The sequence below is a fragment of the Heteronotia binoei genome, chromosome 5, assembly GCF_032191835.1.
Source record: "Heteronotia binoei isolate CCM8104 ecotype False Entrance Well chromosome 5, APGP_CSIRO_Hbin_v1, whole genome shotgun sequence".
Classification (NCBI taxonomy): domain Eukaryota; kingdom Metazoa; phylum Chordata; class Lepidosauria; order Squamata; family Gekkonidae; genus Heteronotia; species Heteronotia binoei.
The window spans coordinates 56988378-57010488 of NC_083227.1; the positions used below are offsets into that span (position 1 = coordinate 56988378).

Sequence of the window (22111 nt, forward strand, 5' to 3'; positions counted from 1 at the left end):
CAGGAGAGTCACACAATCCATGCAAGGACCCTTAAGATAGATGATCACAGCGAGTGCTCTCTTTTCTCTGCCCCCTTTCCCCCACAAAACAGTAGTTGCAATAAAATAGCTAGTAAACCATTTAAGAGTTCCCTTATATTCTTTGCCTAACATTCCACCTACCCACAGAGAATTAAAAACAAGCTTTCAAACTATACAAACGGACCATATCACCACATGGTATTTCAGAATGTGAAAGGGGCAGTCACACACACATACATAGTATGGCTTATGCATAAATGAATGTCAGGAAAAATAATAATAAAAAAACCTGCCCAAGTAACAAGGTTACTTGCCTTCCAGATTTAAAAATACATTGAACCGTCTGGGGTAAATTTTAAAAGAGAAATATAAAAAGCCTAGCCACACAATACTTAACAATACCAGCTGGAATGGCACAGGCAAATGGTTGCATGGAGCCTGAAAACACAGCACCTTGCGATCAACATGTAGCATATTTTCTAGGAAATCTTTTAAAGAAGTCAAAACTTTCCAGGTTGATTTCCCCACCACTACCTCCATAGCGTCCACATTGTACAATTCTTTAAAATAATTTAATAACCCCATTAACTGAAAGCCATTATTTTCCTTGTAGATTAAGATATTGGGCAGGGAGCAACTCAAATGCTTGATAGAGCTGGGATTATCCAACAGTTTTAGACAAATTATTGTCTCTTAGGCTTGTTACTTGGTGGCTGATTCACTAAAGGCCTCCAACTATATTATAGAAAGCTCTGCTTCCATCTTCATGACAAAGTAGCAGAAGCACCTGCTATGATTAGGCAGTTTACTGAACATTTAACACTGTCTGCGAACAAGGCATCCGCAGGGAACACAGGTGTAATGGGCTATATATCCAGAGAAGCAACATAAATAACGTATTTGAAAAGATGATGTTCCCTTCATCATGGAAAGGAAGCCTGAGACAGACAGCTTGACACATTTCACAACAAGATATTTGCACTGAGGCAAGCCAGTAGAAACAAAAGTTCTTGGTTGGGTTGTGAACACTAGAAAAGATACTCATATAGTGTTCAGTCGATAACAGATGTGGAATTTAAAGCAAGCGGAGGGGAGAAATGGCACATGCAAACTTATCATTTGGGTAACAACTGTGATTGTTAGAAATCACATGCTGCAGCATTAATACCTTAGGTCCATCTTGTGTGACATTTAATCTGTGTAAAATATGCTGAGAAAAGGCTCGAAATAATCCTGAACCATAGCAGCCAGAGATCTGAAATGAGAGCAATTGTACAGTAATATCATTTATATGTGCACTCAAGTTTTCAAAATGCAACATTATAACTTTTATGTCTTAAATCTTTACACTTTACATTTTTGAAGTTCATACATTTTATACAGAATGCACCAAAAAAGAGAGACACAAAATAACAAAAAAGATTTACTTACCAATGGAGTGTTATAAAATAAGCCATACCTCATGCGAGGCAGTAAGGCAAAAACTGCTTCTTTGAAGCATACCTGAGAAGAAAGGTCATTAACAAGTTACAGTGGAACCCCCTAATGTATAATTAAAAGGGGTGAATATAAAGCAGGGCACATTAATATTGCAACAGAAACTAGATCAGAGCACCCATCTGAGTAGGCCCCATGTTAAGCAATGCACAAATGACTGAAACAATGACAGTGTCTGATACTACAAGCTACCTACATAGGATGAGAATTCCAGATGAGTAGACATGCTAGCCAAATCAAACAGGAGAGCAGTGGAACCTCAAAAAGACTAACAAAATTTAGTCCAGCATAAGCTTTTGTGAGTTAGAGCTCGCTGCGTCAGATGCATGGAAGTGTATATGTTAGGTTGATGCTTTTATACTCAGAACAGAATATAATACTGTGAATATGAAAGCATCAACCTGATGGATGCACACACCAAGGAATCTAAGGAAGCTTATGCTGAAATAAATGCTGTTAGTCTAAGGTGACACTGGATTCCTGGTTTTATTTAGGCAAGATGAGGAAGCTTTGCAAGTATATATGTATATCGGGATGGGGGGGGAGATTTCAAGTGGAACAAAGCATTATGTGCTACACGGGGGTGGAATTCTATCAGGAGCTCCTTGTATATTAGGCCACACACCCTGATGTAGCCAATCCACCAAGAGCTTACAAGGCTCTTTTTTGTAAGCTCTTGGAGGATTGGTTACATCAGGGGGTATGGCCTAATATGCAAAGGAGCTTCTGCTAGAATTCCACCCCTGGCGCTACACAATAAAAGAGGGGAGGAGTAATGGAGTAGACACCCACCATTCCTACAGTGGGTGTCTGCTCCATTACTCTCCCCCTCTTTTATTGTCATATATAGGTGTCAGAGTTCTTGATTGTATGCTACTGTTTCATTAAAAAGAGCAAAGCTAAGGAGAGAGCATTTTGTCATCAAACTTCAGAAGGCTTTTGCATCTGGTTAGGGAAGATCTTTAGGACTGGCTTGCTCCTAGTGTATATATAAACACTTAAGATTGAGATGAGAAATTCTGAAGAAAATAAGGAGGTCGCAGAGAGCATTTTGCCAGCCAAATTCAGAAGGCTTTTGCAGCTGTTTAGAGAAGATGTTAAGGCCTGGCTGGCTCCCAATATTAACACTGAATTGTAATAATAAGTTGATAACTTAGAAGAAACTAGAAATACTCCTGGGGAAGACTTTTGATGAAATGAGCCTACATCCAGGTGCTCATGGGATGGGCTTTGCAATCTTGTAAAGCTGAACTTCTTTACAATATGTTTAAAATGATTTATATGACTTTTAAAAAATGTGTCACTAAATACTGTTAGCCAGTAAAAGAGAGAGAGAGAGAGAGCGCGCGCAAAGCTAAAAGGAGATACCTACAGCTACCATTACATATGTGCTATATACTTTCATGGCATTTTTATGATGTAATTTGCTAATATTTTCATGACAGCACATGTGTCTCTTTTTCTTAAATAGTGCTACCAAAATAAATGTGCAGAAGCTCCTGGTGGTCATCATAGTGAGCAGTCAGCCTACTACTTAAGATGGACAAAAGGAAAAACTTTATGCAGAGAATGATTAAAATGTGGATTTTGCTGCCAGATGATATCGTGATGGCCACAGAAATACACAGCTTTAAAGGGCAGTTAGATAGATTCATGGAGGATAGATCTATCAGTGGTTACTAGCCATGGTGAGTGAAGGGAACCTCCATGTTTAGAAGCAGTAAACCTCTGAATCCCAGTGCCAGTAGGCAACATCAGGGTACAGTCTTGGGCTCTCTGCTCTACTGTTAGCCTATTGGATGAACTGGTTGGCCACTGTGTGAGACAAGGTGCTGGACCAGATGGACCACTCATCTGACCAGCAGAGCTCTTATGTTCTGCTCTACTTAACCCACTGCAAATCTGTAAAAGCAAATCAGTAAGTGATGCAGAAGAGTGCAGAAGCAGACTGGGAGGTCAAAATGGCCCTGCACCCTGCACCATGGAAGGAAATCCAGCCTGAGTGACCACATTCAGGGCCCAGCTTGGCTGTAGTATTACAGCTGTGCTGCTGAGCCAGGCAGCCAAGGTGGCTACTGCCATACAAGTGCTGAGCAGTGGCAGGACTTGCCTGAGAATGGATCTCCTTCTACCAAGAGGCAGATTGTGCTCATGCAGGCTGGTCTTGCCCTTAATCCTGACTGTCTAGGTCTAGGAGGGGGCTCTCAAGGCCATCTGCCCTCTGGAAAGTGTGCAATCAGCATCCATGTCTGGTATAAGAAATAGCATCAGTACAGGGCACACTTTGAAGATACCTAGCCTGTTCTGACATTGTCCTCACACTTGCAGAACCTGACAGTACAGAGCAGATACAGCCTAAGTTATGGATTTAGTATGAATGCAATTGGCCACTTTTTACAGTCTTGTTAGAATGGTTGTATAATGACAAGGCACAAAAGCAAGTTTGGGGCAAGTCAGGTAACCAGATTCCCATGACAGTGGGAAAGCTATGTTTGTGGGTTTTGCTTAAGATCAAGACCTTTCTTTAGGCATAAACTCACATTGCTACTAATCTTCGTGGTACCATTTGTTGACTTTCGTGGTACCATTGTGGATTTAGAAACACATGGAACTTTGGCACTATTTTAACTACAGTAGCCACTACAGCTAGGTCAGGAACCAAAGGTTCAGTTTGTAACTACAGTCAAGGATGCATTAAGCAGTGTAACTACAGAGCTGATTCTGATACACTTGCTTTTGGAATAGCCAAAAATGCCATGCACATACTCTTTTTGAATCATATGATTTCAAGTGTATTATTTCATAGTCCGTAAATGCCTTCCAAGTTTCACTGAATAAGTCTCCATATCCATAGGAACTCTGGGTAAAAAACAGAAACATAAGCAAGATAAGCACAAGTGAAGGGCAAGTAGAAAACAAATCAGTTCTGTGTTTGTATAGTTTTTCAACATAGTCCTGGTGCCTTTTGTCTCTGTACTCCTGAGAATTTACTGGTTTCCCAAAATTAAAATACAAAGCAAACACATTAGCAGTTAAAACTAAAAAGGTTCCATTTAGCAACAGATGTCATGTTTTTAATCGGAAAATTTTTAGTTTAGCTACAACTTTTGCTAGAATTTGGAGGGCGAGCTCACAGCTCAGCAGACAGCTACCTAAATTAAAGGGCACTGAGCTAGATGAAAAGGTAGTTCAACTCCATGGAAAGTAGCTTCATATGAAATTGCAACAAAAATCTTCAGCATTAGAAGGTCTTGGTGCTCTGTCTCAGCTGTGTCAATGCCAATATACTTCTCATCACATCCACAAAGTACTGCTTGTGGGTGACCCGGGTCAGTTTCACTTGACATGCTAGGAAGCATTATTTATTTTTATACTGCTTCATACCCACATGGCTCTTGAATCAGTGTACAAAGACCAAGCCAATCAAACATTTCAATAAACCCAGCAGTCATCAGCAACTAAAAACAGAACAGATTAGTAGTTAAAGTTCAAATTAACAGAAGATAATGGCATATGATTGAGTTTATCAGCAAGCTGAATGGTTTAAGTTACAGCAAGATATTAGCAATACACGTACTGCAAAAGTGGCAAGAGCATCTCATAAGGTGTTTATGAAATCCTATGAGGTGGCAGTGAAGGCAGTCAAAAAAGATTTCTATTCAGTCTCTATTGTGTCCACTAACTCATGCCAAGTGCAATTATTTAGGGTGATTAAGTCTAATGTCCCTCACAAAGAGGGACCCAAATAAGTATAGTAATTCAGCTATTACACCTAAGGCATTTTTAAGTTTTTTTGAGGATAAAGTCCTGTTGCTCCATTGGGATTTACCTGCCAATTTTGATACAGTGAGTGAACTGGAGGCCCCTGGGCCATCTTTGAGTTCAGTTTTCAATTCTTTCAACCTGCTCTCCTCTTCTGATGTCGAGAGGGTCTTGGCTGCTGGTAATTCCCGGCCCCAAAGAAGCTTGACTGTCCTCAATTAGGGCCACGACTTTCTCAGTCCTGGTCCCTACCTGGTGGAACTCTCTGCCAGATGATATCTAGGCCCTGCGGGATCTGCTACAATTCTGCAGGGCCTGTAAGGCAAAGATGTTCCACCAGGCTTTTGATAGAGGCTTTTGACAGAGTCAGAAACAACTGGTGCTTGCACAGGGGACTACCTTTACTTTGACACAGTGATAATTAGTTGCCTATCTTTTTGACCACCCCCCTCCAGAAGTGTTCCTCTCACCCACCCACCCACCCACCCTGTATGCCCCAACAGTCTGAAGGAAAGGAACATAATTAGTAAAGCACCATCAGGGACTGGAATTTTTATTGCTACCATTTTACTGTATTAACTTAAATACTGTTTTACTTTATGTATTTTTATCTGATGTACATCATCCAGAGCCCAGCCTTGGCCAAGATGGGGCAATTAATTAAATCAAATTGAGTATGATGATGATACCATGTTAAAAGGAAAGTGTGAAACTAATCTGATTTTGCATGCCTAATCCAAAAAGCTAAAGAAGAGTTTATGGAAACGTGATGAAAACCATGGGCAACACAACCCCAGACAAGGACACAGTTCTTGAAAGAAAGGGTACTTCACCTAAACAACACCAAATTAAATGGATACTCACAATTAGTTTTAGAAATGAAGAGGTAACTTTTCAATGCAGTGCACCTGCATGCATCTTGGTCTCATTAAAAGCTCAATGCACACTATGATTCCAAATCAATATATATCTACAACTCCTGATTTTTAAGTATTTTCAAAATTTAAACTTTCAACGTGTATTTGTTGTTTGGCCTTCAGTGGCTATAGCACAAGTTTTATTAATATGGAAACTTCTGTAATTTCCCTATTCACAGCTGCAATGAGATGTTAGTACAATGAGACAGGTCCTGTCATACATCTATTTGATTCTTATCCCCATAACAAGAATTAGTTTGATGACTTTTTTTAAAAAAAAACTGCTGCTACCATGGTTCTGTGTTTAGAAACAAGCATGGTTCTGTGTTTAGAAACAATTTCCCACATTACTTCTGCTTTACTTTCTTAAAAAAATAAAAAGACTAATGATCAGTACCGTCAGGGGTCATTTTGTAGAAAAATAGGTGGTGGGGCTCATCCAGGGATTGTTACGCAACTGCACATACTATTCATGGACAAGGAGGTGGAACTCTCAGAAGGAGGTGGAACTCTCAGAAAGGTTCAGGAGCTGTGCTCCTTTCGGCTCCCACTGAATCTGAGGCCTGAGTACCGTACAGTATATCTCCAGTACCCAAAATCTACATGCATATCTGGTTACACAAACAAATGCATAGACTTCACTGTAACTATTCAGCAAGTTTTAATAGTTCTTTGGCACCATCATCTGGTGATACAAGGAATTAAACCTATCAGCTGTAACAAACAAGCATAGCATATAGGGATTTCCTATATGGAAACAGCAAACATGCTATGCAGTGCAGAACCCTGATAAAAATGGAGGAGGACAGGAACACCAGTTTTCCAGTTAACAGCACAAGAATGGGAAAGCAGCCCCCCCCCGCCCCAATCTTAAGAATGCTGCATGAGGATAAAGCATCAGCACCCCATTTGCTGGCTAAGGATTAGCTTCAGTAATGAATGAAAAGCCGATTCTCTGTGGTTCTCTATTATACTGTACTGCTGGATTCCCTATTGCAGCAATAAGGAACTAAGAAAAAGAGGCAAGCAGGGAATACGGACTAAAAAGAGGATAGTTAGCTTATACCGAAACATGCAGAAAGCATATGTGGCTACTGCAGAGCAGGGAGGGATATAAAATACAGTGAGCACTGACACAGGAAGAAGTTCTGAGCACTCTCTGGCATTAGATTCACAGCAACTGGGCTTATAAAAAAAATGCTGGATGTGGAGCAAATGGGCCAAGCCTTCCCTCCAAGAGAAACACTGGCAACCAGGATAGCTGGCAACACCTTTTTTGAAGGTCTGTAAAATTCGACCCCTCTGGCCAAACCTGAGGGGTCTTTAGGTCCATAATTTTTCATTCTGTAAGTATTCAGATCTATCTGAAAAGCCATTTTTGTGTATATTTTCAGCTCAAGAATTTTGGAATGTACATCCCTAACAAGCGCTATGAGAGAGCAGTGGTGCAATGAGCCCCCTCCCACCTAAAACAAAGTCCTACCTCCCACTTTGACCACAACCCTGTTAGAAAGATTCATATTGTAAAGTGGCTTGAGTCTTATGAGAAAGGCAAGATATAAATAACCTTAATAAATATTTTAAAACTTCCCTTTACTATCCTCTGTGCTGATGGTGACTTATATTAGACCGTAATGTAGTTAATGGACTGGAAAGGTCTGGGTTCACATCTAACCCAGAGGTGAAGCTAACTAGATGACCTTGCATCAGACACTCTCTCCCAGCTCAACCAACTTTGCTGGCTTATTGTGAGGATAAAATGGAAGAGGGGAAAAGTGCATATGAAACTCTGAGCTCCTTGGAGGAATGGCAGGATAAAAGCTGTACCACAAAAGGCATCTAAATTCATCTAAATTGGACTTCCCTGCCCTGTTTTATTCTATTGTGGTGGACTTTCTTATCCACCCACTTGCTTTGCATTATTGTATCTACAGCTACACATAATTAGAGTCTCTGGAGACTCATTAATCATGCAGTAGACGCCATCTGAAGCTGAAATACTTTGGCCACCAAATGAAAAGGGAGCACTCACTGGAGAAGATCCTGATGCTGAGAAAGACAGAAGGCAAAAGAAGAAGGGGATGGCAAAAGATGAGATGGCTGGACAGCGTTATGGATATAACAAACACATATTTGAGCAGACTTTGGAGGAAGGTGGAAGACAGGAGGGCCTGGCGTGACTTTGTCCATGGGGTCGCAAAGAGTCGAACTCGACTGTGCAACTGAACAACAAAGATGCCATCTAATATTTCAGTAATATTGGAATTTTAAGAATTATATTGTATTTAATTATGTAAATCATTGTTTTATATATGTTGTTATCTGACTTGAGCCAGTTTGGTGTAGTGGTTAAGTGTGCGGACTCTTATCTGGGAGAACTGGGTTTGATTCCCCACTCCTCCACTTGCACCTGCTGAAATGGCCTTGGGTCAGCCATAGCTCTAGCAGAGGTTGTCCTTGAAAGGGCAGCTGCTGTGAGAGCCCTCTCCAGCCCCACCCACCTCACAGGGTGTCTGTTGTGGGGGAGGAAGGTAAAGGAGATTGTGAGCCGCTCTGAGACTCTTCGGAGTGGAGGGCGGGATATAAATCCAATATCTTCACATCTTCTTCTTCTGCTGCACAGGGGGAGGTGGACTAGAAGTGGAGTAATAAGTAAATAAAGCCAAACTAGCACCCAACGGCAACAATTACAATAAAAAGGTAGTCCCTTGTGCTAGCGCTGAGTCATTACAAACCCATGGGGTGACATCACATCATGACATTTTCTCAGCAGACTTTTTTTTACAGGGGGTTTGCCATTGCCTTCCCCAGTTATCTACAACAATGACAATACTCCTTCCTTTTTACTATCCATCTCTTGCATCAATCTAAATGAGGTAACAGCAGTGAGCCTGGTATAAATCATGAAAGAATACGTTATAACTATGGACACCATCCTGTTGTAAAATAGGAACTTTTACTTACAGTATCCCACATGACAATGTTGACATCTGTGTTGAATGAGTTATTAACATGCTGAGTGATGTAAAGATTGACAAAGTCACAGAAATGGTGGTACATATTAACACCTGAGAGAAAGAGGAGAAAATTATTCAAATTCTAGATTTGTGGCTTTGCCACAGAGCCCAAGTCCACGTTGTTTAAGAGAGTTGTTGAGTGCGTGGGGTATCTGTGAAGGAAACCTTTGACTTTAAAGAAAGATAGATATGGGTGGGGGCTGCAAATATGACTGGAGAGACACTAGGAGAACAGCAACTTTCCAACGTACCATTTCACCAGCAAAATATCCCTTTCTCAGCTACTATTTTCCTCATGGTACTTGTACACTCCTCCTAGGGTGGCCAGACCGTCCCGGGAGCCTGGGAATGTCCCGGTTCTGGCCCCCTATTCCCGCCTCCCGGGCTGGCTATACCGGGACCACCGCCTCCGGGGCTGTCGGTCACTTCCGGGTTCCTGTCCTGCATCTCGACCTGTGTTATTAGTGACAGGCTGCTTCGGCGTGCCGCTGCGCCGGCCCCCTGGGCCCCACAACGATGGGACCGATGCCACAGGGACGGGCTCGAAACACTCTATAACCCCTCAAAAGATCAGCAGTCTAGCTCGCTTCCCCCGAGCCCTGCCGCCATAAGCCTCAAGGGGGCTCATTTTGCGGCATCTCCCGGCGGGAGGGTGGCACCCGCACGGGACACATATCAAATGAAAGAGGGGGCGCGGGGCTATCAGAAACAGCCAGCGGAGGGAGTCGGGAGACCACCCCACTGGGGGATCCACACCCCGAAAGTGATGAAGGTGGCGCAGATAGAGCCAACAGAGCAAGCAGGACAAAATAAATAGGCTGCATTATGCAGCACAGTTGAGAAAGTGCCTTATCCCATATACTGATGAAGTATATACAGGATTTCAGAACAAAATTGTTTCCGGCGGTGATATTTGGGGGATTTTTGGGGATGTCACAGGAAGTGCTGTGAAGTCACTTCCTGTTTCCGGCAGTGGCATTTGGGGGAAATGATGTCACAGGAAGTGATGTCACTTCCCATTTCCGGCAGGTGACGCGGGGAAATGATGTCACAGGAAGTGATGTCACTTCCTGTTTCCTGTGGTGGCGTGACGTCACCGGAAGTGACATCACTTCCTGTTTCCGGCGGCACACGCGCTTCGCGCGCGCACACCCCTACCTTCCCCCCCCCCAACGTGTCCCTGGCTGGCCTTCAGACATTATGGTCACCCTAACTCCTCCTACAAAAGGCAAACAGCAGCCAAGGGTGGAAAATTTTGATGAGCAAAATTATGCACGGAAAACAGACTTAACGCTGTTTCTCAAACATCATGGCTGGGATTAAATTGACAGCATCCTCATCTGTATTTCATTTTAAAAAATGATAAAATGTCAGGAGATACAATAACATAACATGACATGACATGACATAACAGGAAGGTCAGCCCTAAAAGTATGACTGGCAACAGAGACTGATAGATCCAACAGAATTAGGTTTTGGTCTGGAATTTTCCTCATTCTACCAAGTTTCTGAAATACCCACAAGGTCTATATTTTCCCCCCAACACTAAGCATTCCAACTCCCCAATTTTACCTCGGACACTTCTAGCATTTGTATATAAACATCTATCATTTCCCAGGCAAGTTAGGCCCGCAACCTTCCTCCTGCTGCCTCAAGACTTTGCCAGGCAGTCCATACTGTTTGTCACCATCTCAGTGGACAACTCTATTCCATTGCCTGGTAGAAAAGTAACAGCTAACCCTTCATGGGTCAGTTTAGTATAGTGGTTAAGTGTGCGGACTCTTATCTGGGAGAACTGGGTTTGATTCCCCACTCCTCCACTTGCACTTGCTGGAATGGCCTTGGGTTAGCCATAGTTATCGCTGAGGTTGTCCTTGAAAGGGCAGCTGCTGTGAGAGCCCTCTCAGCCCCACCCACCTCATAGGGTGTCTGTTGTGGGGGGAGAAGATATAGGAGATTGTTGTGGGGGGAGAAGATATAGGAGAAGCCACTCTGAGTCTCTGATTCAGAGAGAAGGGTGGGGCATATAAAACTGCAATTTCTCTTCTTCATCTCTTTGATACGAGTCATCCCGAACCAGAGACATTTCATCTCCTGTCAGCTTTCCCCCAGCCTGATAAAGAAAACCAACTTACAATTAACTACCCTGATTGTAATGTCATTCCTTCAGTCAGGCTGTGAGTCCACTGCCAAGGCCTCAGAAAGAATAGCATAGGAATGATTTCTAGGTACCAAGAAGAAACATCACCAAAATATTCACAATAGTTTGGATCCACTGGAACATTTCTGTGAAAGGAATGGATTTCTGTGAATGGAAGGATTTTATCCCCCAGGGTGACTTTCTTGTCTTCATCACTGTACCCCCGAATATACCCCAAAGCGTTTCAAGGGCATTCTGCTCTGCAGCTAAAGGGACAAGTTGAGAAAAACATCCTCCATGAGCAGAAATCCTTCCAAGCACCAAAATATTCTGGAGAATCCTAGACATTACATGGCAGGGCTGGTTTTTAACACCGCCAGCGCTATGCACGCCAGCTGTTTGCTCATGCTGTTTTCAGACCTAAGCAAGTTCACAGGGTTACTGCAGTCATGTGGAAACTGTTGGCATACAAAGATCATAAACACTGACTTTTAGCACACCCCAGAAGGCCCACTGGCAGGAGCATGTTAACAAGCAATGTGAATGATCTGCTCACAACACCATGGAGGGGCTGGAATCAACATGAGCAGCAGCTGCCACACTAGTGGCATTTATGAGAATCATCACAAAAAAAAAACCTGCACTGACATGCCAAGTTGATTGTCACATATGATCCTCTGAAGTAACGCACTTTGTAGCCTACAGAGATATAGCACTTCTTACCACAGAATGGAATTTCACTGGACAGAGCAGAAACACGGTATCTCATACCTGCATCAAACTTCATGAAATAAGTTGGTTTGTCAATAACAACATCGCAGATACCATCTTCTATAGGTCTAGCATTCAGTTCTGTATACATCTGCAGCTCAGCAAACCTGAAATTACAGCTAGTCACCCAAGACATTCTTGTGTTACAGAAGCTGCAAAACTTATCCCAGTTTTGGGCTTCTCTTAGCAATATTGGCAAAGTTTGACCATTTAAAATGTTTAAAAAAATTATAACTGAAGCTTCTTCAGTAAGGCTTCAAAAGGTTAAACTCTGCCTTTGATCTCAGGACCAAGCAACATCTTTGATCTATAAATTAAGGGCTGAGGGAAAATTTCAAGAGAGCGACAGAGGATGGCTTTCTGCCCATGTATTCAAGATCCAGCTAATCTGAATACATCTAGGCTTGTGTCAAATGTGTTTGACCATGATTTTAAAGACATTTCCCCAAAGACATATGTTATTAATGATTGCAGGTACAAGACAGATAGAATTTGAAACCAATTAGCAGGATCCATTCAACAGTCTAGAAAGGCAGAGCTGCTACAACTCAAAATGCTCCAGATGCACTACAGGGAGAAGAGAGCAGCAGGCCATATACTATCCTACTAAGCTGCCTTATACTATCTCTGTTTTCTATTTCATTTAGCTACAGCTTTCCAGAGCCCCAAGCAAAGACTGGTCTTTCCTAGAACCCACTGCCTGAAGTCTTTTAGCTCTAAATATACCAGGGACTGAAGCTGGCTCCTTCTGCATGTAAACCATGTTCTCTACTATAGTGCTGATGCTTTTTCTCAAAATTTATTATTTATTTATTTAGATTTTTGATAGCTGGGCTCAGGGTGGTTAACAACAAAATTATAAATTACAAATAAGTAAAACCAAAATAAATAGACGAATACTACAGTACTCAAAAAGATGGCACCTGAATCCTGGTGCACTGCTATCTCACAGGGAGAGTGGAAGTGGGAGTGCCAAGATGAAGCCTTAGCTGCCCTCAGCCAAATGCCTGGCAGAACATCTCTGCCTTACAGACCCTGCAGAATGGTAATATGTCCTGTAGGGCCTCAATGGAGTTCAGCAAAGTTCCACCAGGTTTGGGCCAAGGCAGAGAAAGCCCTGGCCCTGGTCAAGGACAGCTGGATATCTCTTGGACTGCAGACCCTCCGTGCAAGGCTCTCTAGGGGGTATACTAGGAGATGTGGTCCCAAAGGTACAAGAGTCCCTAGCTATTAAAAGTTAATACCAGGACTTTGAACCTGATCCAGTACTCCACTGGAAGCCAATGCAAGTCCCACAGTACAGGAGAGATGTGAGATGTGCATGTGATCCCTGTAAGGACCCGGGCTACTGCACTCTGCTGGACTTTCCAGGTCAGCCTCCAGTGCCAGCTGGAGTTTCCAGGTCAGCCTCAAGGGCAGGCCCACGTAGAGCGAGTTACAGTAACCCAGTATGGAGGTGCTGCTATATTGGAAGTGGGAAGATGTGTTGGAAGCAGAAAGCTGCCTTATACTGAATCAGACCCTTGGTTGGTATTGTCTACTCAGTCTAGCAGCAGCTCTCCAGGGACTTAGGAAGAGGTCTTTCACTTCACCTGCTGCCAGATACTTTAACTGGAGATGCCAGGGACTGAACTTGGGACCTTCTGTGTGCCAAGAAGATGCTCTACCACTGAGCCACAGCCCCTTACCACAAAATTTATATTTCTCACAGTGGCAGCAATGTATTTGGAAATGTGCTGTTAAAGTACTCTAGGATCAGCAAGCTATTAAATAAGTCATTGTATTTTAACCCATATGACTAAGATTTTTGTTTTGTTTTGCAAGGACTAAGGCTGTGATCTCACACACAAAATAATGCACTTTCAATCCACTTTCCAACTGGATCTTGTCAGTTCACTTAGTAAATTGTGAATCCTGCTGCTTAAAGTTCACTTAAAGTAAATTGAAAGTGCATTGTCCAGTGTGTGAGATCACAGCCTAAAGCAAGTTTTCCAGCACTGAGGCTAAATTGCTTAATGAAATTTTTATAGAACAAGAATAAGCTTGACGTAATTGTTTTTTCATGTGGCAAGGGACTACTTGTTCACTGAAGATCTATTTTAGTAGTTGTCAGTGGAGTTTTAACCACTCCTCCTTTGAAGGGCAGGCTCCACTGTTACTGCACAGATACTTTTGAAAATTCTTTCAGTTGAGAGTTTTTCTGTCTTGAACTGCTGTTGGTAATGATGGGGCTGTTAGTCAGGAAACAATCTTAAAGCACTCTTGGCTCCAAGGAATTAGTCACACATTTCTTTAGATGCAGACACAAAGAATATGCTACACTGCATTCTTAAGTATCTAATGATAAGCATTTTTGGTTTTCTTTACCTTAAAATCAGTAGTTAATTAGACTTTACATAATGTCTCTCATATCTGGTCCACACCTACAATAACCTTCATCTTAGCCAATATCCTTCGTCTCTCTCTCTTTTTCCTTTTAAAAATCCTATTTACGATCTTTCAGTGTTTGGCTGAGAAAGGAGGAGTGCGCCCAGATTTATGCAATCCAGGATTTGTTTTTACTTTGTGGAGGGGGGGGCGGTGCAGAAATCAGGCTATTGCATAATCCTACAGCAACGTTTTGTCAAGAGTGGCAGCCATAATAGCCCAAATTAATGTGATCTCATCAGAGCTCAGAAGCTAAGCAAGGCTGGTACTTGGATGGGAGACCACCAAGGAAGACTGGAGTTGCTATGCAAAGGAAGGCGACGGAAAGCCATTTCTCATCTCTTGCCTTGAAAACCCCATGAAATGGTACTTCATGAGGTTACCATGAGTTGGCTGTAACTAGATGGGACTGCATTTTGCTTCAATAAGAGGCACCAGATTCAGGTAAATGTCTTACCAAGATTGAAGAGGGCTTTTCCGCTGGCCTTCAGCAAGGAAAGCTTTAACATCCATATTACAGTGACCTCCAATTTGCCCCTTCTGGAAAAAGTCCTCATTAAATCTAAAGTTAAAAAAAAAATACAAATCATTAGCATATAAAAAACTTCAAATTCCCATAAGTAATGCAGGTGAGAATTCTCCTCATTACCTAGATAGTTCAAGATAAAAATAGTTGGCACCAGTTCTGCAACATGCTTCAGCATGCAACTGAGCTAATGTGCAAGACTAAAACATTGGAAAGAAACTACATTGGAAAGAATGTATATTGTATTATTCAGCATGTACTTAGACAGTGCTAACTGGCTCAAGCTAAATCCAATCTGAAATTCCAGTGAATATGGATTCATATCTGTTTTCCACAGATAGACTGCTTTCACTCTCTAGTAGTTTGCCACAGTTCAGCAGTGGAAGTTGAATACAATGCATTTTGTAACATTCCAGGAGGTACTTAACAATGCATACTTAACTCCACAATTCTATTTTTTGCCACACCTGAAATTCTACAATTACTTTTAATTTGAAAAACTCATTTCCTAAAACTGAAATATACAATGCTTTATCTTACTGCTATCCATGAATCATATTTTTATTTTACGTGCTTGAATTGTGATTTTATTGAGAACCAAAGTGTTAAAGGTATATAAATCTTTTTTAAAAAGGCTCAGCCATTTAAAAATCACTTGTCAACAGCCTTAAAATATTTAGAAAAACAATTTATTACATGGATCAAAGCATAGTTTATTCTGCTTCCTGAAATACTTTGCATAGGAACAAGGAGATCGAAGTATTGAATAAATAGTATGATTAGTACTGGTGACAAGGAAACTGAGGATTCAGTGTTTTTTGAATGGGTCAGTTTAACTGCAGCTAAAGAGGCATACCCTTTCAAGTAAAATGGGGACTATTTTTGTCAGTGAGATCCCTTGCACTAGCCTGGATCATCCATGTCAGGGCTTAAAGTAAAAAGGTAAAGGTAGTCCCCTGTGCAAGCACCAAGTTGTTACCGACCCATGGGGTGAGGTCAAATCATGATGTTTTCTTGGCAGACTTTTTACGGGGTGGTTTGCCATTGCCTTCTCCAGTCATGTAGGACTCAAAAAATAATAAATGTAGCTTTCTTTTTCACAATCATAAAGTAATGATGAGTGTCCCAAGCTTACACAAAGCTTGTGTTAAAACCATGTTGCTTTAGGGCTATCCAAAAGCATGGCATTCAAAGGACAGAAATCTTGACCAAAAATGGTCATTTCTACAATTAGGATAAAGAAAAGAGGGGTCCATAAAGGAGGGGACGTCCTGCTTACCCTTGCTGGCCCTACATTGGAATTAGGAGCCAGTATGTAAGGTCCCTGCAGGGACAAGGAGTTGTCAGCTATATGACTGTTCTACTGAGGAAAGTGGATGTATTACCTAAATAGCTACCAACAGACAAATACCAAGGCCTGCAGGACAATCTGAACACTGTGAAACTTGACAGCATATAGAGCTGAGAGGGAGTATTGGAGTGACAAAGCATGTCTGGATATTTGGGGGTGCTACATCACTCTAAGGGTGTATAAGTGTTATCTCTGTGAATGGGATGCCTCTCTCTGACTTAACCTGGAAACTGCTTTCTGACCCCTCCTCTCTCACTTTGTCCTCTCACACTCACTTCACATGGCTTTCCACATGCCTTTGCAGGTCTCTCCTGTAAAGACAATGTCCCCATACTTTCACATACATGATGCTAGACAAACTGGCCATTTGTGATGAAGAAACCAATCTTTAGATTAGGCAAATTTCTCTTCTTTTGACTGCAACCTGGATCTACTTGAATAAAAGTAAGTTTACTTTTTTGCAATATGCAAAAAAGTTCACAAAGCAAAATAAGTAACTTCTGATCCCTGAGCCTCTGCAATCAGAAAAATGCCCTACAAAAAAGAGGCAGAGTTTCCCATCTTCTATTGTCTAATCAAAATTATGAGGATTTCTAAGTGCCACTAAGCCTATTGATGAAAACTGGACAAGACTAAGGGAATAATGAGGGCTCACGGGTCCTTGGAGCTTGAACATCTACAAGAAAAAGGAAGCTGCTTAGCATAATAGTCTGGTTTCTCCTATGCATTTCAGGGAACATGAGTAAGTCAGACACCTATCATGGTTCCTCTTTGGGCTTCTTAAATCAATGTACAAATTCTTTGCTCTGCAGTATTGGAGATAACGTGAACATTTGAATGAAGAATCCCCCTGCAAGGAAAAAAAGGACAAAAAGAACTGAAATAATAATTTAAAAAAACTGAAAGGAAGCTGGAATGTAGATTTATGAAGTAATTTATTTTTAATATATACCAATATGCTCACCATTGCCTTAGGTCTGCAGTGAGTCTTCACTTCATCTATCCTCTCTTTAACATAACCAAAATCAGCTTGCTTCCAGAACATATGCTGAGCCTCCTCAACAGTACTAGCCCTAGCATGCAGAAAGATCACAAGCAAGAACTGCATCTGAAATGTGCCTGCTGCAATACTCACATGCAACCATTCCAAAGTATGACACAAATTTTAAGGCTCATAATGGAAGTAAAGCAACAACATTCAATATTTTACTCGGATACCGGAATTATACATTTTTAAAAAGGGGTAAAAGAAGAAATTGAGTTGGATCCAGTAAGCCTTTTCTCCCACCCTCCTCCAGTTTCCGGTCCTTACTGAAGCTCCCATCCCACATTACTTTTGTATCCACTGGTCCCATGATCACCAGTATAGCTTTTTTTTGTAATGGTCGTGGTGGTCAAAGGAGACCCTTCCTGCTTCTTTTAACCACTGGCTGGATCCAACTCAATGTGTGCAATTGGACCCCATATATTTAATATGCATACTTACCACCCTGCCTCCACATAATCACATGTTGGATATCCAAATCTTTTCTCTGGTTTACATGATTTCTCATACCCCCAACATGATTTCAGTTTCTTCAAGTATTTCTGATGAGACAAGATCTCAGTTTAAAAGCAAATAGGATGGTGTTATAGCAACTTACAGCTGATTCTCAAAGATCCAGGCTTCTAAAAAAGATTAACTTTGTTTCTAACTTTCCCTTTTGCTAAAACTATCCTGAGGCTGTAAAAATGTGTACATGATCAGCAGAAACTTGTACAATATATCAAAGGTTACACAGAATTCTGGCATTTGTCCAGTTTTGCATGTGGATATTTTCAGAGAAGCTATAAATTTGAACAAGACTAAAGATGTAGACACGTATCTGTCAGATTAAGGGTCACAGATCAGGCCACAAATTTTCTGTATGAACAAATAAGTATTTTGGATAGGTATTTCCAATCAGTCAATACTACAAATCATGCCGTTATATCAGCATCTATTGTGTTCATGTAAATATTTAGTACATTCACTTCTTTGCATCCCCTAAACTCTGCAATAGTCTTGGGGTCAACTTCAGTGCAGAAATGCTAGATTCCATAAGTAAGTACTCCTTATGTTTTGGCACACAGTATTTGAAATAACCAGGGGTCATTTTGTAGAAAAATAGGTGGTGGAGCTCATCCAGAGATTGTTATGCAGCTGCACCTACTATTCAATGAACAAGGTAGGTAGGTGGGGAGGAAGAGGGAAACCCTCAGAAAGGTTCAGGAGCTGTGCTCCTGTGAGCTCCTGCTGAATTCAAGGCCTGGAAATAACTAAGAATCTGAATGATGTGATTTTAGAGAGTTAGCACATCCATTTTTATATGGTCACTGTTCTTACAGAGGGGCTGTATCTCAATGGCAGAGCATCTTCTTGATATGCGGAAGGTCCCAGGTTCAACCCCTGGCATCTCCAGTTGAAAGTACTAGATAACAGATGATGTGAAAGACCTTCACCTGTGACCCTGGGGAGCCTCTGCCAGTCTGAGTAGGCAATACTAACTTAGATGGGCCAAAGGTCTGATTCAATATAAGGCAGTTTCATGTGTTCTCATATAACCACTTGGTGGGAAATTCATCCCCTCCCAAACACACACCACCTAGTAGCCTAAACAGCAGCACTTCCAAACCCTGCAATTGTCTGGAAAAGGAACCATCTTTAACCTCTGCAAGTCTAAGAATTAACCTCTGGGATTCTAAGAATAAAACAAGTCATCGTATTTCATTGAGTAACGGAATTCTTACTTTATATGGGCAATGAGGATCCTGCTTACAGACTGTGGCAATGTGCTGGTTGTTATATAAAAAGTATGGGATGTGCTCTTCTGGCAAGTTGATGTTTTCATAGCTAAACAATGGCACTTCCGGAATATTGCTAGCATCAGCAAGGTTTTCATTGTAAACACTGGCCAAGATTTCCTGAAGTAGCACTCCATATGCAAACAGCATTAACATGGCAGTCAAGCAACCCTAAAAGTAAACAGTAAAAAGAATTAAGCATAACATAACTTCAACCAACCAGACTTTTTTCAATAACTAATTCTAACATGCAGCTATTAACCTCTGGGCCTGAAAAGCTCTCTTCAAGGTACCAGCTTGTATTCATGACTAATTCAGTCATTACTATTGATGCTAAACCAGAACAAAGTTTGAGTGCAGTGGCACCTGTGAGACCAACAAAGTTTTGTTCAAGGTATAAGCTTTCATGTGCACACATGCTTCTTCAGACACAACAAAGTGGAAATTACCAGTCAAGCCATATAGGTAGAGGGTGAGAGCAGGAAATTAGCATACAGCATAATAAAATGTTTAACAGATTCAAGAACCAAACAAGAATAAAAAGCTTCGTTTATATGGTTGCCATTTGTTTGTGTTTAATTCCAGGGGAAAACATAGTGAAGAAAATAAATATGTCAAAATCGGAAATTGATGAGCAGATGTATCCTTACTTGTGGAATGCTAAACATACGCAAAGGATTGCTGTTCCCAAGGCATGCATGGGAACACCAAGTTAGGAAAATATGCAAGAGTCCCTTGGGCTTTATTTCCTCCACACTGAATTTAAATGGAAGCCAAAACAAATGCAGAAAAGAAAATGTCACTGCTGTGTATTTTGTGCATGGATTCTATGAGATTCTACATCCAGAATCAGAGGCTGAGAGAGAAGCTAGAATCTCCACACTAGGAAGTCTCTGTGAATTAAGAGAACCAGTTCAGAAGCAACCCTGCTGCATCACAAGAAGGTTGTTGTAATGATCCTCATGGACATGTTTGCTAAAAAACAGTGACGTGCTTACCCAAAGGATGGGGATTATATTGAAATGTGGCTACAGAAATGTGCTGAAGCTAAGTGGGTAGCCAAATGGTGGTTGCTCTTTGCTCTATGCCTGTATTCTGAAGTTGTAAACCACTGCCATTTTTACAGTTTGGTTGTAAGGCATGCTAACAGATCAAAAGGCCATGGTAAGAGACAGGTGGATTAGCGGTTGATGAAAAAAAAAAAAGGCACTGGCGGAGGACAGATCAGTGGTAGAATATATGGTTTGTGTACTAAATGTACACATTGAAGCTCTAGCATCTCAATTTAAAGGGTGTTAGACAGCTGGTGTTTTCTCTGCTCGAGACACTGGAGAACCACCACCAGTCAGATAACAATAAATATTGTTCCATCTACACTAACTTCCAGTTTGTCTCTATACTCAATTCAAGATGCTGATATTTATTTTTAAAGCCCTGTATGGTCTGGGACCAACAAACCTTAAGGACTGCCTTATTTCATATAAACCTACCCAGTAACTCCAGTCATCCTCACTCTACTTGGTTGTCCCTGGCTATCTGAGGCTAGATGGGTAGCAACTTGACAAAGGGCTTTCTTTGTCATGGCACCCAAGCTTTAGAACTCTCTCCCCAGAGAGATTCAGGTAAAGTTTAATTGTTTGGCTGATATACCCCAAATAATAGTTATTTACCCTCCTTCTAGTGCTGTTTAGGTGTTTAAAATTGAATTTTATGTTTTTAAAATACAGTTAAGAATAGGGTTGCCAGGTCTGACTAAGGAAATATCTGGAAACTTTGGGGCAGAGCCAAGAGCAAAGTTTTGACAAGCACAATTAAACTCTGAAAGGAGTTCTGGCCATCACATTTAAAGAGACTGCACTCCCTTTAAATGCCATCCTTACATTGGAAATAATGGAGGATGAGGCACCTTCTTTTGGATCAAATAATTGGATCCCTTAATCCAATCTTTTTGAAACCTGGAAGGTTTTTTGAGGAGAGGCACCAGATACTATGTTGAAAAATTGGTGCCTCTAGATCAAAATACAGCCCACCCAGATGATGTAAGCTTTGGGCCCCTATTATGGAAAAAGATGATGTATCAATCAAGTAAATAAATACTAAATATAACTGAAGATAGGGATAGATGGGGGTGTGGCTAAAAAGGAGGAGGCAGGAAAACAGGAGAAAACACAGGGGTTGCCAGGAGGATGGAAAGAGGTAATGCAGAGAGGGAAAAACAGGGGAAAGTGAGATGAACTCCTTGAGAGTTCCCTACCATGCAATCAGGCCTGGCCCAGTGGCCAGCACCATACAGCTAAGCCATGGTCTCCTGGGAAGACACTGCCACGGAGAGAAGGGACTCATTTCTTATAGTCACCCAACATCTGACATTTAGATATCTACTGACTTTAACATGAGGTTCCATTTGGCAGTCGTGTTTAACAGTCATTGATGGACCTACCTTCCATAGTTGTGTCTGTATTCCATTTAAAGTCAGCTATGCTAGAGACCATTACTACATCTTATAAAAGGAAGATCACAAGTTAATTATGTACTGTCTGAAGAAGTTTTTTATTTTCATTTATTAATGTCCTAGTATTTTAAACGAGGAAGAAAATAAATAGCTATAACGTCACCCCAGAGTCAGAAACGACTGGTGCTTGCACAGGGGACTACCTTTACCTTTTTAACAAACAAAAGAAGAAACAGAGCTGCAGGAGTTTTTACTTCAGATAAACAGGAAGGTGGTCTCTACAAATATATATGGGCTTGTCCCATTGGCCTTCAGCATCATCCATCAATCCCAAAATAAATAAATGGGCTCACAGGCTTTCTAGGCCAATCAAGAACCAGAAGGATACTTAATGGCATCCCAAATGA

At 41.4% G+C, this 22111-nt stretch overlaps 1 protein-coding gene across 4 annotated transcripts in view; it reads right to left on the bottom strand.

Moving 5' to 3' along the window:
- EOGT (EGF domain specific O-linked N-acetylglucosamine transferase) overlaps nucleotides 1-22111 on the bottom strand; it is a 33611-nt gene that overhangs the window by 9687 nt on the left and 1813 nt on the right. For 3 of the 4 annotated variants that reach the window (XM_060239512.1, XM_060239513.1, XM_060239510.1), the window contains exons 2-11: nucleotides 19199-19423; nucleotides 17916-18016; nucleotides 17394-17502; nucleotides 17185-17279; nucleotides 15010-15114; nucleotides 12126-12232; nucleotides 9162-9265; nucleotides 4285-4377; nucleotides 1453-1524; nucleotides 1190-1276 (exon numbers count right to left, since the gene is read on the bottom strand). In XM_060239512.1, coding sequence (XP_060095495.1) covers nucleotides 1190-1276; nucleotides 1453-1524; nucleotides 4285-4377; nucleotides 9162-9265; nucleotides 12126-12232; nucleotides 15010-15114; nucleotides 17185-17279; nucleotides 17394-17502; nucleotides 17916-18016; nucleotides 19199-19408 — 1083 coding nt within the window. In that variant the 5' untranslated portion in view covers nucleotides 19409-19423. Of the gene's footprint in view, nucleotides 1-1189; nucleotides 1277-1452; nucleotides 1525-4284; nucleotides 4378-9161; nucleotides 9266-12125; nucleotides 12233-15009; nucleotides 15115-17184; nucleotides 17280-17393; nucleotides 17503-17915; nucleotides 18017-19198; nucleotides 19488-22111 lie in introns of those variants that run through there. The other variant, XM_060239514.1, reaches the window with a different exon arrangement.